The 14,323-nt window shown below is 47.1% G+C and overlaps 1 protein-coding gene across 1 annotated transcript in view; it reads right to left on the bottom strand.

Moving 5' to 3' along the window:
• The window catches only part of pi4kaa (phosphatidylinositol 4-kinase, catalytic, alpha a), a 217,636-nt gene that overhangs the window by 19,339 nt on the left and 183,974 nt on the right, over window positions 1-14,323 (bottom strand). Inside the window, exons 44-46 of the mRNA XM_038811028.1 lie at window positions 5,127-5,197; window positions 4,815-4,887; window positions 4,492-4,562 (exon numbers count right to left, since the gene is read on the bottom strand). Coding sequence (XP_038666956.1) covers window positions 4,492-4,562; window positions 4,815-4,887; window positions 5,127-5,197 — 215 coding nt within the window. The remainder of the gene's footprint in view (window positions 1-4,491; window positions 4,563-4,814; window positions 4,888-5,126; window positions 5,198-14,323) is intronic.

Here is a 14,323-nt window from a genome sequence, read left to right as displayed (position 1 = left end):
GGTCACATGATTAAAACATAGAAACGATATGCAACATTGATAAAATGTGGGATAATGATCCATATTTAACAATTTATTTTAGCATTCACATTTGGGAATTTTGCAGCACATGCACAAACCATTGACTATTTTCTTTCGAAAGTGCTTTATTTGACAGCTGGGATGTTCGCACAGTCACTGACAGCTCAGGCACCTTGCTACCTCACAGGGTGAGCTAGCCTCTAGACTCAGTGTACACTGGGCAATTGATTATGGAGCGCAACAGAGACCAGCTAATGCGGCACTCATCCAATATTTACACACAAAACCTCGCCCAAAAATGTGTTTGGACAGCACAAAGATTTTTTTAAAATAAATTTAGAGTACCCAATTCATTTTTTCCAATTTAGGGGCAATTTAGCATGGCCAATCCACCTACCCTGCACATCTTTGGGTTGTGGGGCCGAAACACACGTAAACATTGGGGGAATGTGCAAATTCCACATGGACAGTGACCCAGAGCCAGGATCGAACCTGGGACCTCGGCGCCGTGAGGCAGCAGGGCTAACCCACTGCGCCACCGTGCTGCCCTGGATAGCACAAAGATGAGGAGGAACACAACTACTTATTTCCCCTTTCTAGTCCAGAGATAATGAGTTTTAGCTGTCGGGCCAAACAAGCCCCCCCCCCCCCCCCCCCACCAACTCGTCCATTGAGACATCTGTGAACGTGCTAAATTATATCATGTGGGTCTCGCATTAATGTACTGCACGTACTGTGGGTTTCCTCCGGGTGCTCCGGTTTCCTCCCACAAGTCTCGAAAGACGGGCTGTTAGGTAATTTGGACATTCTGAATTCTCCCTCAGTGTACTCGAACCCGGAACTGGAGTGTGGCGACTAGGGGATTTTCACAGCAACTTCACTGCAGTGTATAGTGAGCCTACTTGTGACACTAATAAAGATTATCATATGACAACGCCCCAGGCCACTGTCTGAGGCTGAACGGCACAGTTCACAACTGTAGCATCCTATTTGTTCTTCAGCTGAGCCTCCAACCACACATCGCCAACAATGTTCCCGATGTTGGGGACGTCCAGAACTAGGGGATCACAGTGTAAGAATAAGGGGTAAGCCTTTCAGCACTGAGATGAGGAAGGATGTCTTCTCTCAGAGAATTGTGAACTTGTGGAATTCTCTACCATAGAAAGCTGTTGGGGCCAGTTCATTGGATATATTCAAGAGGGAGCTGGATGTGGCCCTTGTGGCTAAAGGGGTATGGAGAGGAAGTGGAAGTAGGATACTGAATTTGCATGATCAGCCATGATCATTTTGAATGGTGGTGCAGGCTCAAAGGGCTCCGACACCTATTTTCTGTGTTTCTAATATCCACTTCCACCAGTGTAACATTGCACATCTCTGCACAGTCTTAGCCAAATTGCTGTTGAAACTCCAACCTCCAGACTCAACTATTCCAAAGCTCTTGTGGCCAGCCTTTTACCCTCTGTAAACTCGAACTCTTCTGCACCAAGTCTCATTTACCCAGTGTCCCTGCAATCACTGGCCTACATTGGTTCCCCGTCCTGCCACACCTCAAATTTAAAATTGTGTGGTCAAATCCCTCCATGGGCGTCTCCATCTATGTCTCTGTATCCTCCCGCAGCCCTCAACTCTCCTGCCTCCCTCTCTCCTCCTCCCCCACTTGTATGGCACGGTGTCAAACGTGTCTGGTTGTGCTGCTACGCAGTGGCTTGGGATAGTTTGCTGCATTAATTACAGGTTGGTGTTCTTTTTGAATTGAGATCTGCAGGCAAGTCAGTAATTGCATTGGAAACAGTTCAAAGGCTCATTCATGGAATGAGATAATCGTCATCTGAGGGAAGATTGATAATAATAATAATCTTGAATGTAAGTAGGCTTACATGAACACTGCAGTGAAATTAGTGAGAAGCCCCTAGTTGCCACATTCTGGCACCTGTTCGGGTACACAGAGGGAGAATTCAGAATGTCCAATTCACCGAACAGCACGTCTTTCGGGACTTGTGGAGGAAACCGGAGCACCCGGAGGAAATCGATGTGGACACGGGGAGAAGGTGCAGACTCTGCACAGACAGTGACCCAAACCGGGAATCGAACCTGGGACCCTGGAGCTGTGAAGCAACAGTGCTAACCACAGTGCTACCGCGAACAGTTTGGACCTGTACTCATTGGAGTTTCGAAGAATGAGAGGTGATCTTATTGAAAGATATAACATTCTGAGAGGACTGAAGTGGATGGATGCTGAGAGGACGTTTCCCGTCGTGGGGGAATCTAGGATGGTTTGGGGGGCGGGGGGTAGAGAGAGGTGGGAACCAATTTCAAAATAAGGAGACTCCCATTAAACATGAAGATGAGGTGGAATTTCTTCTCGCACAGGGTAATTAGTCTTTGGAATTCCCATCCACAAAGAGCAGTGGAGGCTGGATCCTCGAATAGATTCACGGTTAAATTAGACAGATTTTTTAATCTACAAAAGAGTAAAGGATTATAGGGCAGCAGGCGTGAAAGTGAAGTTGAGGCCACAACCAGATCAGACATGATCTGACCGAATGGTGGAGCAGGTTAGATGGGCCAAGTGGTCCACTCTTGCTCCTATTTCTTCTGATCTCAAGGGCAGTGAGGTTATATTTGGGGCACAATGGGTTTACTGTAATTATATAGCGCTAGTCATGGAAATGCAAGCAACTTGCTTTTTACACAGTTGAAAGCAAATTACTGCGGAGGCTGGAATCCGAAACGAAAACAGAAAATACTGGACAATCTCAGCAGGTCTGGCAGCGTCTGTGGACAAAAGGGAGTCAATGTTTAGAGTCTAACTGACTCTTTGTCAAAGCTTTGACAAAGGTTAGCACTGCTGCCTCCCGACGCCGAGGACCCGGGTTCGATCCCGGCCCCAGGTCACTGTCCGTGTGGAGTTTGCACGTTCTCCCCGTGTCTGCGTGGGTTTCGCCCCCACAACCCAAAGATGTACAGGGTAGGTGGATTGGTCACGCTAAATTGCCCGTTAAAAAAAAAATTGAACCACAACATGTTGATTTCTTTTTAAAATACAGAATTGGGGAAATAGCTGGTTGCTATCCCACTCTCAGATTCCTCCACATTAGATATAATGGAGGGGGGGGGGGGGGGGGGGGGGAGAAAGAGAGAGAGAGAGAGAGAGAGAGAGAGAGAGAGAGAGAGAGAGAGAGAGAGAGAGAGAGAGAGAGAGAAGTGTGACCTGAATGAACTGCGTGCTAATAGTCTATCCTCTGGGGAAATGCATGGTGCCAGGTAGATTGAGAGATGCTTTTATAGACCAAACGAAAGGTGGAGAGCCTTTAAATTTTGAATGGAGCTCTGTGAACAATTCGCAAACACCCTTCAGCCTTCACTCCTGCAAGCCAGGACAGATCGGTGATATGACAGGCGTGTCATTGAGTTTACGGGTTTGGGTGGAGCTGATGCCCATTTTCAACGTGTCGATCGTTATTTTTTTTTAAAGGTTGCATCGTATCAGCTGTGCCTAGGTCTCAAATAGTTCCTTGCAACTGATTGGCTTCAAAGGTTGCTGAAGGTGAATGATTTTCACCGATATAAACAAAAACTGGATACCTCTTTAAAAAGCCAGCAATGGCATGATGGGCTGAACAATCTCCTTTTGCGCCACGTCATTGAAAGGGGAAAACCATTTCGAAGCTATCAAGGGCAATAAAAATACTAGCGTGTTTCTCTGTGGGCCCTTCCATTATTTATTTATTTTTAAAAAATAAATTTAGAGTACCCAATTAATTTTTTCCAATTAAGAGGCAATTTAGCGTGTTCAATCCACCTAGCCAGGCACATCTTTGGGTTGTGGGGGCGAAACCCACGCAATCACGGGGAGAATGTGCAAACTCCACACGGACAGTGACCCAGAGCCGGGATCGAACCTGGGACCTCAGCGCCATGAGGCAGCAGGGCTAACCAGAGCTATCGTGCTGCTCCTGGACCCTTCTGTTATATCGCGTGATCATCTGGACTTAGTAAGTAGGGTTGATGAGTAAATTTTTATTGCTAGTGTCATAATATACACTAGTATATCATGGTGCAGACACACACTGATGGACACACACAGGGACCAATCAACATGTACAAACACGCAGCCAATCACCAGTTAGAATACACACACTATAAAGGCAGAGGGCACCACGGTTCCCGCTCATTCTGGGTGCTGCCTCCGAGTGTAACAGGAACTCATCCAGCCCACCACAGACTCACCACGTGCTGAGAGAATCAACTGGTTCGGACAAGGCTTAGGTCTCTAGTTTAAGTTAGCATCATTTAGACCCACAGTCATCCTGTGTTAATTAGTTAAAAGTAGTTAATAAAATTGAGTTGAACCTTCATCAGTGTTGGAAGTGGCCGTTCATCTCTCAAGTCTACACTAGCCAACACCTCAGCAAGCAGATTTTACAATGAATGAAAGTGCAATGCCAGAGGACAAATGGTTTTACTGACCTTCCCTTTCCAGCTCAGACACCCCGCACCTTTTTACTTTAAACTTTGCCAAGTAGGGAGCCTTTGCAGCACTGTGTGACAAGAAGTAAACATATACACATATGTGTTTATACATAGGGTTTAAACATCAAGGAATAGGATATTTTAAAAGTAAAGGTTATAGTGCAGACCTTTCCAGTCACACATTTTGGGAGAAATGGCAAAGTAAAGTGCAATTAAGACATTTCACCAAGTATCAGTTATTCAACACAAATAAAAATTAGCTCAGGCACCAAGTGTTAAAGGGTGGCTGACTGACGTTCCGAGTGTCAAATCAAATGTACCTTTGCATAGGAGTTCCTGACTTGTAGTCAATGTCCAAGACAATGGCTTCTGGATTACTGGGAAGGTAACAACCTGAAACCAAAATAAAACAGGCCAGTGCTTTGGTGGTCTTTTAAAAATTATTATAGCTTTAATAATTATTTTAATATGAGAAATAAACGAGGAACATAACGGAGTCTTCTCAAGTAAAAGTCTCCCAAACTGCCAACAGCCAATCTTTCGAGATAGGGAAACAGTTACAAAATGAGCACTGATACCACACTGCTATTTTAGATGCTCGAATTAACATGGGAAAGGTCAGTTTCTCTTACCAGGCTGCACCTTAACCTCAGATAAGGCCTTCAGACAAGCTTTCTTCCTCTCATCACCTTTGGGATATGGCCTAAAGAAGTAAGAGACAGCGTTCTCAGTATCTGGATTTATTGTCATGTCTACCGAGGTACAGTCTACGTATAGTCCAGACAGATTGTTCCATACATGGAAAACATAGGATAAACGCTAAAAACACAAAGTAAATACATAGGCATCGGGTGAAGCATATGGTGGATGATTCTCCTAAATGGAGACCAAGTGTTCGCGCCGGCGTGAACGTCGTCGTGTTTCAGGACGGCGCGAAACAGGCACAGGGACAACCGATTCTGGTCCACACAGGGGGCCAGCACAGCACTGGAGTGGTTCACGCTGCTCCAGCCTCCCTTCCCGGCGCCAAATGGGCACCGCGCCAACCTGCGCATGCGCGGGGGATTTCTTCAGCGCGCCGGCCCCGACTCAGCATGGCGTCAGGGTTCAGGGGGTGGCCGCAGAACAAAGCAGCCCGGGGGGGGGGGGGGGGGGGGGGGGGGGGGGAGGCCACCCTGCCAATCAGTGGGCCCTGATCACGGGCCAGACCCCATCGGAGGCCCCCCACCGGTGAAGGAGCGCTTTTCCCTGCCCCACAGGCTGCCTCCCCGACCGTTCGTGCACAGTTCCCACCGGCAGTGACCAGGGGTGAACAGCGCCGGCGGGACTCTGTCGTATCCGTGCGGCCGCACGGCCCATTCGGGCCGGAGAATCGGCGGCCCCGCCAATTCCAGTGACCCGTGGCCGGTGCCGCGCCAAACATGCCAGCGCAAATGGCGCCGATTCTCCACACCTCGGAGAATCGGACGCTGGCGTCGGGGCAGCGTGGTGCGGTCGCTCTGATTCTCCCGCCCGGCGCAGGGCTCGGAGAATCACGCCCATGGAGTGTAGTGCTACTCAGCAGAGAAGATGCGTGGAGGGATTAGTTCGCTCCATAAGAGGGTTATTTAGGAGTCTGGTAACAGCGGGGAAGAATTTCTGTTGTTCATTCGGTGAACTGTTTTTACTGATTTGAGCTAGTGAACATCATTTATCTGTAGGCAGATTTGTACTGATCCATGCTTCCTGTGATACACAGTCTGGAGTATAACATGTTAGGAACTAGAAAAACACATGTCATTTTAAAGAGGTCTATCTTCACTTGTGAACATTCTCTGGGAAAACTCTCCTTGGAGCTGCTGCTGCTCAAGTTGCAGCAATAGACTATCTCATGGTGCATTCACATTGCAGTTTAGCTTCAACATAACGCCCTTAGCTTCGCATTAATGCACAACTACAGCACAAATCAGGTGCTGAGGATAAAACAGATTGTAAAGTGAAGTGAGACCATCTCTTTCAAGTATTCTCTTCTGCAGTCAGTAAAACTCTGCCACAATGTCAGCCCTTGATCTACGACGTCAGTACGAAGCAGAATGGACCAGTGGAACCTTTAAAAAACATTAAAAAAAAAAAATCTATTCTTCTCACAAGTAGGCTTATGTTAACACTGCAATGAAGTTACTGTGAAAAGCCCCCAGTCGCCACATTCTGGTGCCTGTTCGGGTACACCGAGGGAGAATTCAGAATGTCAAATTCACCTGACAAGCACGTCTTTCAGGGCTCATGGGAGGAAACCGGAGCACCCAGAGGAAACCCGCGCAGACACGGGGAGAACGTGCAGTCTCTGCACAAACAGTGACCCAAGCCAGGAATCAAACCTGGGACCCTGGCGCTATGAAGCAACAGTGCCCGGCCAGGTGGTTGAAGTTTCAGTAGGGGAGCATTTTGGGAACAGTGACCACAATTCAATAAGTTTTAAAGTGCTGGTGGACAAGGATAGAAGTGTTCCTCGGGTTAATGTGCTAAATTGGGGGAAGGCTAATTATAACAATATTAGGCGGGAACTGAAGAACATAGGATGCGGGCTAGAAAGCAAATTACTGCGGATGCTGGAATCTGAAACGAAAGAGAAAATGCTGGAAAATCTCAGCATGTCTGGAAGCATCTGTAGGGAGAGAAAAGAGTTAACGTTTCGAGTCCGATGACTCTTTGTCAATAGATTGCGGGCGGATGTTTGAGGGTAAATTAACATCTGATATGTGGGAGGCTTTCAAATGTCAGTTGAAAGGAATTCAGGACCGGCATGTTCCTGTGAGGAAGAAGGATAAATATGGCAAATTTCGGGAAATTTGGATAACGAGAGATATTGTAGGCCTCGTCAAAAAGAAAAAGGAGGCATTTGTCAGGGCTAGAAGGCTGGGAAAAGACGAAGCCTGTGTGGAATATAAGGAAAGTAGGAAGGAACTTCAGCAAGGAGTAAGGAGGGCTAGAAGGGGTCACGAAAAGTCATTGGCAAATGGGGTTAAGGAAAGTCCCAAGGCTTTTTACACGTACATAAAAAGCAAGAGATTAGCCAGGGAAAGGGTTGGCCCATTGAAGGACAGGGGAGGAAATCTGTGTGGAGCCAGAGGAAATGGGGGAGGTACTAAATGAATACTTTGCATCAGTATTCATCAAAGAGAAGGAATTGGTGGATGTTGAGTCTGGAGAAGGGTGTGTAGATAGCCTGGGTAACACTGAGGTCCAAAAAGAAGAGGTGTTGGGCATCTTGAAAAATATTAAGGTGGATAAGTCCCCAAGGGCCTGATGAGATCTACCCCAGAATACTGAAGGAGGCTAGAGAGGAAATTGCTGAGGCCTTGACAGAAATCTTTGGATCCTCACTGTTTCAGGTGATGTACCGGAGGACTTGAGAAGAGCCATGTTGTTCCTTTGTTTCAGAAGGGTAGCAAGGATAATCCAGGGATCTACAGGCCGTGGTAGGTCAGTGGTAGGGAAAATACTGGAGAGAATTCTTCGAGACAGGATCTACTCCCATTTGGAAGCAAGTGGTCGTATTTGCGAGAGGCAGCACGGTTTTGTGAAGGGGAGGTCGTGTCTCACAAACTTGATAGAGGTTTTCGAGGAGGTCACAAAGGTGATTGACACAGGTAGGGCAGTGGATGTTGTGTATATGGACTTCAGTAAGGCCTTTGACAAGGTCCCTCATGGCAGACTGGTACAAAAGGTGAAGTCACACGGGATCAGGGATGACCTGGCAAGATGGATACAGAACTGGCTAGGTCATACAAGGCAGAGTAGCAATGGAAGGGTGATTTTCTGATTGGAGGGCAGTGACTAGTGGTGTTCCACAGGGATCAGTGCTGGGATCGTTGCTGTTTGTAGTAAATGATTTGGAGGAAAATGTAACTGGTCTGATTAGTAAGTTTGCGGACGACACAAACGTTGGCGGAATTGCGGATAGCGATGAGGACTGTCAGAGGATACAGCAGGATTTAGATCGTTTGGAGACTTGGGCGGCGAGATGGCAGATGGAGTTTAATGCGGACAAATGTGAGGTAATGCATTTTGGAAGGTCTAATGCAGGTAGGGAATACACAGTGAATGGCAGCATACCAAGAGTTTAGACAGTCAGAGAGCTCTTGGTGTACCCGTCCACGGGTCACTGAAAGGGGCAACACAGGTGGAGAAGGTAGTCAAGAAGGCATATGGCATGCTTGCCTTCATTGGCCGGGGCATTGAATATAAAAATTGGCAAGTCATGTTGCAACTGTAAAGAACCTTAGTTAGGCCACACTTGGGAGTATAGTGTTCAATTCTGGATTCCACACTATCAGAAGGATGTAGAGGCTTTAGAGAGGGTGCAGAAGAGATTTACCAAGATGTTGGCTGGTATGGAGGGCATTAGCTATGAGGAGAGGTCGAATAAACTCGGTTTGTTCTCACTGGAATGACAGAGGTTGAGGGGTGACCTGATAGAGGTCTACAAAATTATGAGTGGCATAGACAAGAGTGGATAGTCAGAGTCTTTTTCCCAGGATAGAGGGGTCAATTACTAGGGGGCATAGGTTTAAGGTGCGAGGGGCAAGGTTTAGAGTGGATGTACGAGGCTTTTTGTTTACACAGAGAGTAGTAGTGGGTGCCTGGAACTCACTGCCGGAGGAGGTGGTGGAAGCAGGGACGATAGTGACGTTTAAGGGGCATCTTGACAAATACATGAATAGGATGAAAACAGAGGGATATGGACCCCGGAAGTGTCGAAGATTTTAGTTTAGACGGGCAGCATGGTCGGCGCAGGCTTGGAGGGCCGAAGGGCCTGTTCCTGTGCTGTACTTTTCTTTGTTCTTTGCTACCACTGTGCTGCCATGCAGCCCACGGTGGGGCAATTATTTTGATGGTTTAGCGTACCATACCCAATTTTTCCCAATTAAGGGGCAATTTAGCATGTCCAATCCAACTGCCCTGCACATCTCTGGGTTGTGGGAGCGAAACCCACGCAAACACGGGGAGAATGTGCAAACTCCAAAGGGTCAGTGACCTGGGGTCAGGATCAAACCCGGATCCTCTGCCTCGCGAGGCCACTGTGCCTCCCTTGACCAGTGGAACTTGAGGCAAATGTTCCCAGTTCCTCAACGCCAATGAATTGACCGAGAGGGGCTGTTGTAATCTGCTGAATGACTGAAATAAAGAGAGTTTTAATGCATCATCTTCCAATAATAGATTTAGACAAGGATGTTTAGGAAAAAGCTAAATTGGCTCCTGTAATGAGGCCATGCTAATTAATCATAATGGGGAAACTGGGAATTATTGTGTAAGTAAACAAGGCGAATGGATTAATTTTGCTTCAATAAAACCTACCCCCATGGACTCAAATATCAGTTTACTATCACCGTCCCAATTTATTTGATTTCAGAAAGTTTAAAAACATTTTTTAAAACCCATTTAGTAAATGCAAGTTTGTCATTTATTTTTTGGGTCGTGGAATAGACTGCTATTTTTTTTTTAAATGGCATCTTTTAAAATAAAAATGGTCAGCACTTTATTGCACAGAGGTCAGTTTCTAATCGGAATCAAATTGTTCCAGCAGCTAATAACTACAATGGAGGTCGTACAATTAAAAAAACTACAACCTAATCACTTCCAAGGCCACAAATATTTATATTTTAGAATATGAGAACACAAGAATGAGGATAATAACAATACAGTACAATAATAATCTTTATCATCACAAGTAGGCTTACATTAACACTGCAGTGAAGTTAGTGTGAAAAGCCCCTAGTCACCATATTCCAGCGCCTGTTCGGGTACACAGAGGGAGAATTCAGAATGGTCAAATTACCTAACAGCCCATCTTTTGGGACTTGTGGAGGAAACTGCAGCACCCGGAGGAAACCCACGCAGGCACGGGGAGAACGTGCAGACTCCACACAGACAGTGACCCAAGCTGGGAATCGAACCTGAGATTCTGGAGCTGTGAAGCAACAGTGCTAACCACTGTGCTGCCATGCTGCCCTTAGAGGAATAGGAGTTGGAGCAGGAGTAGGCCATCTTGCCCCTCAAGCCTGCTCCGCCATTCAATAAGATCATGGTTGATCTTTTTGTGGACTCAGCTCCACTTACCCACCCGCTCACCGTAACCTTTTATTCCTTTACTGTTCAAAAACTATCTACCTTTGCCTTCAAACCATTTAATGAGGCAGCCACAACTGCTTCATTGGGCAGGGAATTCCACAGATTTACAGCCCTTTGGGTGAAGAAGTTCCTCCTCAACTCGGTCCTAAATCTGCTCCTCCTTATTTTGAGGCTATGCCCCATAGTTCTAGTTTCACCCACCAGTGGGAACAACCTCCCTGCTTCTCTCTTATCTTTTGCCATTCTAATTTTATATATTCCCAAAAGATCCTCCCTCATTCTTCTAAATTTCAATGAGTATAGTCCCAGTCTACTCAGTCTCTCCTCATTGTCAATCCTCTCAACTCCGGAATCAACCAGTGAACCTCCTTTTCACACCTTCCAGTGTCAGTACATCCTTTCTCAAGTAAGGCGACCAAAACTGTACACACTACTCCAGGTGTGGCATTCCCAGCACAGTATACAGCTGCTACATAACCTTCCTGCTTTTAAACTCCATCCCTCAAGAAATGAAGGACAAAATTCCATTTGCCTTCCTAATTATTTTCTGCACCGGCAAACCAACTTTTTGTGATTCATGCACAAGGACACCCAGGTCCCTCTGCACAGCAGCATGATGCAATTTTATACCATTTAAATAATAGTCCACTTAGCTGTTGGGTGCAATTCTCCGATCGTCATACAGAGTGTCCGTGCCGTTGTGAACGACGTCGCGTTTCCCGACAGCGCGTAACTGGCGCGGGCACTAGCGATTCTGGTCCCCACAGGGGGCCAGCACGGCGCTGGAGCGGTTCATGCCGCTCCAGCCTCACTTCCTGGTGTGCACTGGGGGCGGCGCCAACCCGCGCATGCACGGTGGCTTTACGGAACGGGCCGGACCCGACCCAACATGGCGTGGGGGTTCTGGGGCCGGACGCGCAACAAAGTAGGCCCGGGGAGTGGGGGAAAGAGAGGCCCGCCCACCAATCGCTGGGCCCCGATTGCGGGCCAGTCCCCATTGGAGGCCCCCCACATGCCACCCCACCAACCCTTCGCGCATAGTTCCCGCCGGCACCGACCAGGTGTGGACAGCGCCGGCGGGACTCTGCTTTTCCGCGTGGCCGCTCGGCCCATCTGCGGCAGAGAATCGGCGCTCGGCCTGGTACAGCGGCCCGCGACCAGCACCGCGCCAAATGCGCCGGCGCAAATGCCGCCGATTCTCCGCACCTCGGAGAATCGCGCGGCGGCATAGGGGCAGTATGGCGCAGTTGCGGCGATTCTCCGGCCCGGTGCGGGACTGGGAGAATCGTGCCTGTTATTCCTACCAAAATGGATGGCCTCACATTTGTCAACATTGCACTCCATCTGCCAAACCATGCCCATTCACTTAAACTATCTATACTCCTGTGCAGCCTTTGTGTCCTCTGCATACTCATCTTCGTGTCTTCTGCGAACTTAACACATTACACTTGGTCCCCAACTCCAGATCATCTATGTAAATTGGAAACAATTGTGGTCCCAACACTGATCCCTGAGGCACACCACTAGCCACTTATCATACTTAATCAAACCTAGCATTATTTAATATGCTGTCACGTTGAACTAGACTGTATTTATTTTGTGCTTAGAGGAGGAATTGAACTGACAGCTGCTCCTAGAAACCGTTGCCAACACTACCAACTTGTGGTTATATAATAACACCTTTAATGTAGTAAAATGCCCCCAGGCGCTTCACAGGAACATCATCAAATAAAACTGCTCACTGGATCACACTGGATCGGATCGGATCGGATTGGATTTGTTTAATGTCACGTGTACCGAGGTACAGTGAAAAGTATTTTTCTGCGAGCACCTCAAACAGATCATTTAGTACCATGAAAAGAAAATTCGTAATAGGGCAAAACAAGGTACACAATGCAAATACATAGACACAAGCATCAGGTGAAGCGTACAGGTGTAGCATTAATCAGATCAGTCCATAAGTGGGTCGTTTAGGAGTCTGGTAAATGGGGAAGAAGCTGTTTTTGAATCTGTTTGTGCGTTTTCTCAGATGTTTTAAGGCGATATTAGGACAGGTGACTAAACGCTTGGTCAAAGGGATGGGTTTTAAAAAGCATCTTAAAGGAGGAGAGAGAGAGGTAACGGAGGGGACAGATTGAGGGAGGAAATTTCAGAGGACAGGTCTCAAGCCTACTTGTGGGAGTAAAGATTATTATTATTATTATTATTATTATTAAGCAATTAAAGACACCAATGGTGGATTAAAAAACGGAATGGAGGAGAGTGCGGAGATCTCAGCGGGTAGCAGGAAGTTACAGAGATAGGGAGGGGCAAGACCATGGAGGGATTTGAAAACGAGGTTGGGGGCCAGGGGCCAACTTCAGTCAGCAAGCACAGGGGTAATAGGTGAACAAGGTTTGAGAGTTAGAGCTTATGTATTTATGCCAATAGAACAGTGGACGACAGGGAGGTGAACTTGGGGTGGTGGTTCTGGCCTGCACAGCTCACCTGCTCACTGAATAAACCTGCTGAGTTATCGGGGTGCTCGTGTTTAGCGTGCGACTTCGCTACTGTTTTACATTATTTGGTGTCTCGAGTGCAAGCTTTAAAGAGCTGACTATTAGGCCCATGACAAACATTCAGGCCACAAAAATACAGAGAAATTATAACCAGCAGAGGAAAATGTAGCGAAACCTGCTGGAAAGAATCATGGGTGTAGATCCAGGGAAGCTTGCGACCTGTTTAAACTGAGAGCAGATACCTGACACTCCATTCAGCAGCAGCACCTCATGTTTTCATTACTTTGCATTAGTCTTCACGGTAGAGAAGCAGGTAGTATTGAGGAAGCAAGGGGGCTGCAGAAGGATTTGGACAAGCTAGGAGAGTGGGCAATGAAGTGGCAAATGATATACAATGTGGAAAAGTGAGAGGATATGCACTTTGGAAGGTGGAACTTAGACATAGACTATTTTCAAAATAGAGAAATGCTCAGGAAATCAGAAGCACAGTGGGACTTTGGAGTCCTTGTTCACGATTCTCTTAGGGTTAATGTGCAGGTTCAGTCGGCAGTTAAGAAGGCAAATGCAATGTTAGCAGTCATGTCAAGAGGGTGAGAATACAAGACCAGGGATGTACTTCTGAGGCTGTATAAGGTCAGACCCCATTTGGAGTATCGTGAGCAGTTGTGGGCCCCGTATCTAAGGAAGGATGTGCTGGCTTTGGAAAGGGTCCATAGGAGGTTCACAAGAATGATTCCTGGAATGAAGAACTTGTCGTATGAGGAATGGTTGAGGACTCTGGGTCTGTACTCGTTGGGAGTTTAGAAGGATGAGGGCGGATCTTATTGAAACTTACAGGATACTGCGAGGCCTGGATAGAGTGGCTGTGGAGAGGATGTTTTCACTTGTAGGAGAAACTAGAACCAGAGGACACCATCTCAGATGAAAGGGACGATCCTTTAAAACAGAGATGAGGAGTAATTTCTTCAGCCAGAGGGTGGTGAATCTGTGGAACTCTTTGCCGCAGAAGGCTGTGGAGGCCAGATCACAGAGTGTCTTTAAGACAGAGATAATGGGGCTGAAGATCACAGTAGCAGATAAGGCCGTAGCCTTTACTTGGTGTATAAAAAGGATGGCTCTTCCTTTTTGTCACTTCTTCTCTTCTTGCTGCTGCTCATCATCATCGTGCTCCTGGTGCCTGCCTTTCATTTGTTCCAGCACGCAGCCTGAGACCCACTGAG

Source organism: Scyliorhinus canicula, chromosome 1, assembly GCF_902713615.1.
Source record: "Scyliorhinus canicula chromosome 1, sScyCan1.1, whole genome shotgun sequence".
NCBI classification, from domain to species: Eukaryota; Metazoa; Chordata; class Chondrichthyes; order Carcharhiniformes; family Scyliorhinidae; genus Scyliorhinus; species Scyliorhinus canicula.
The sequence above is the reverse complement of the archived record's forward strand: the minus strand, read 5'-3'. Positions and strand labels throughout refer to the sequence as shown.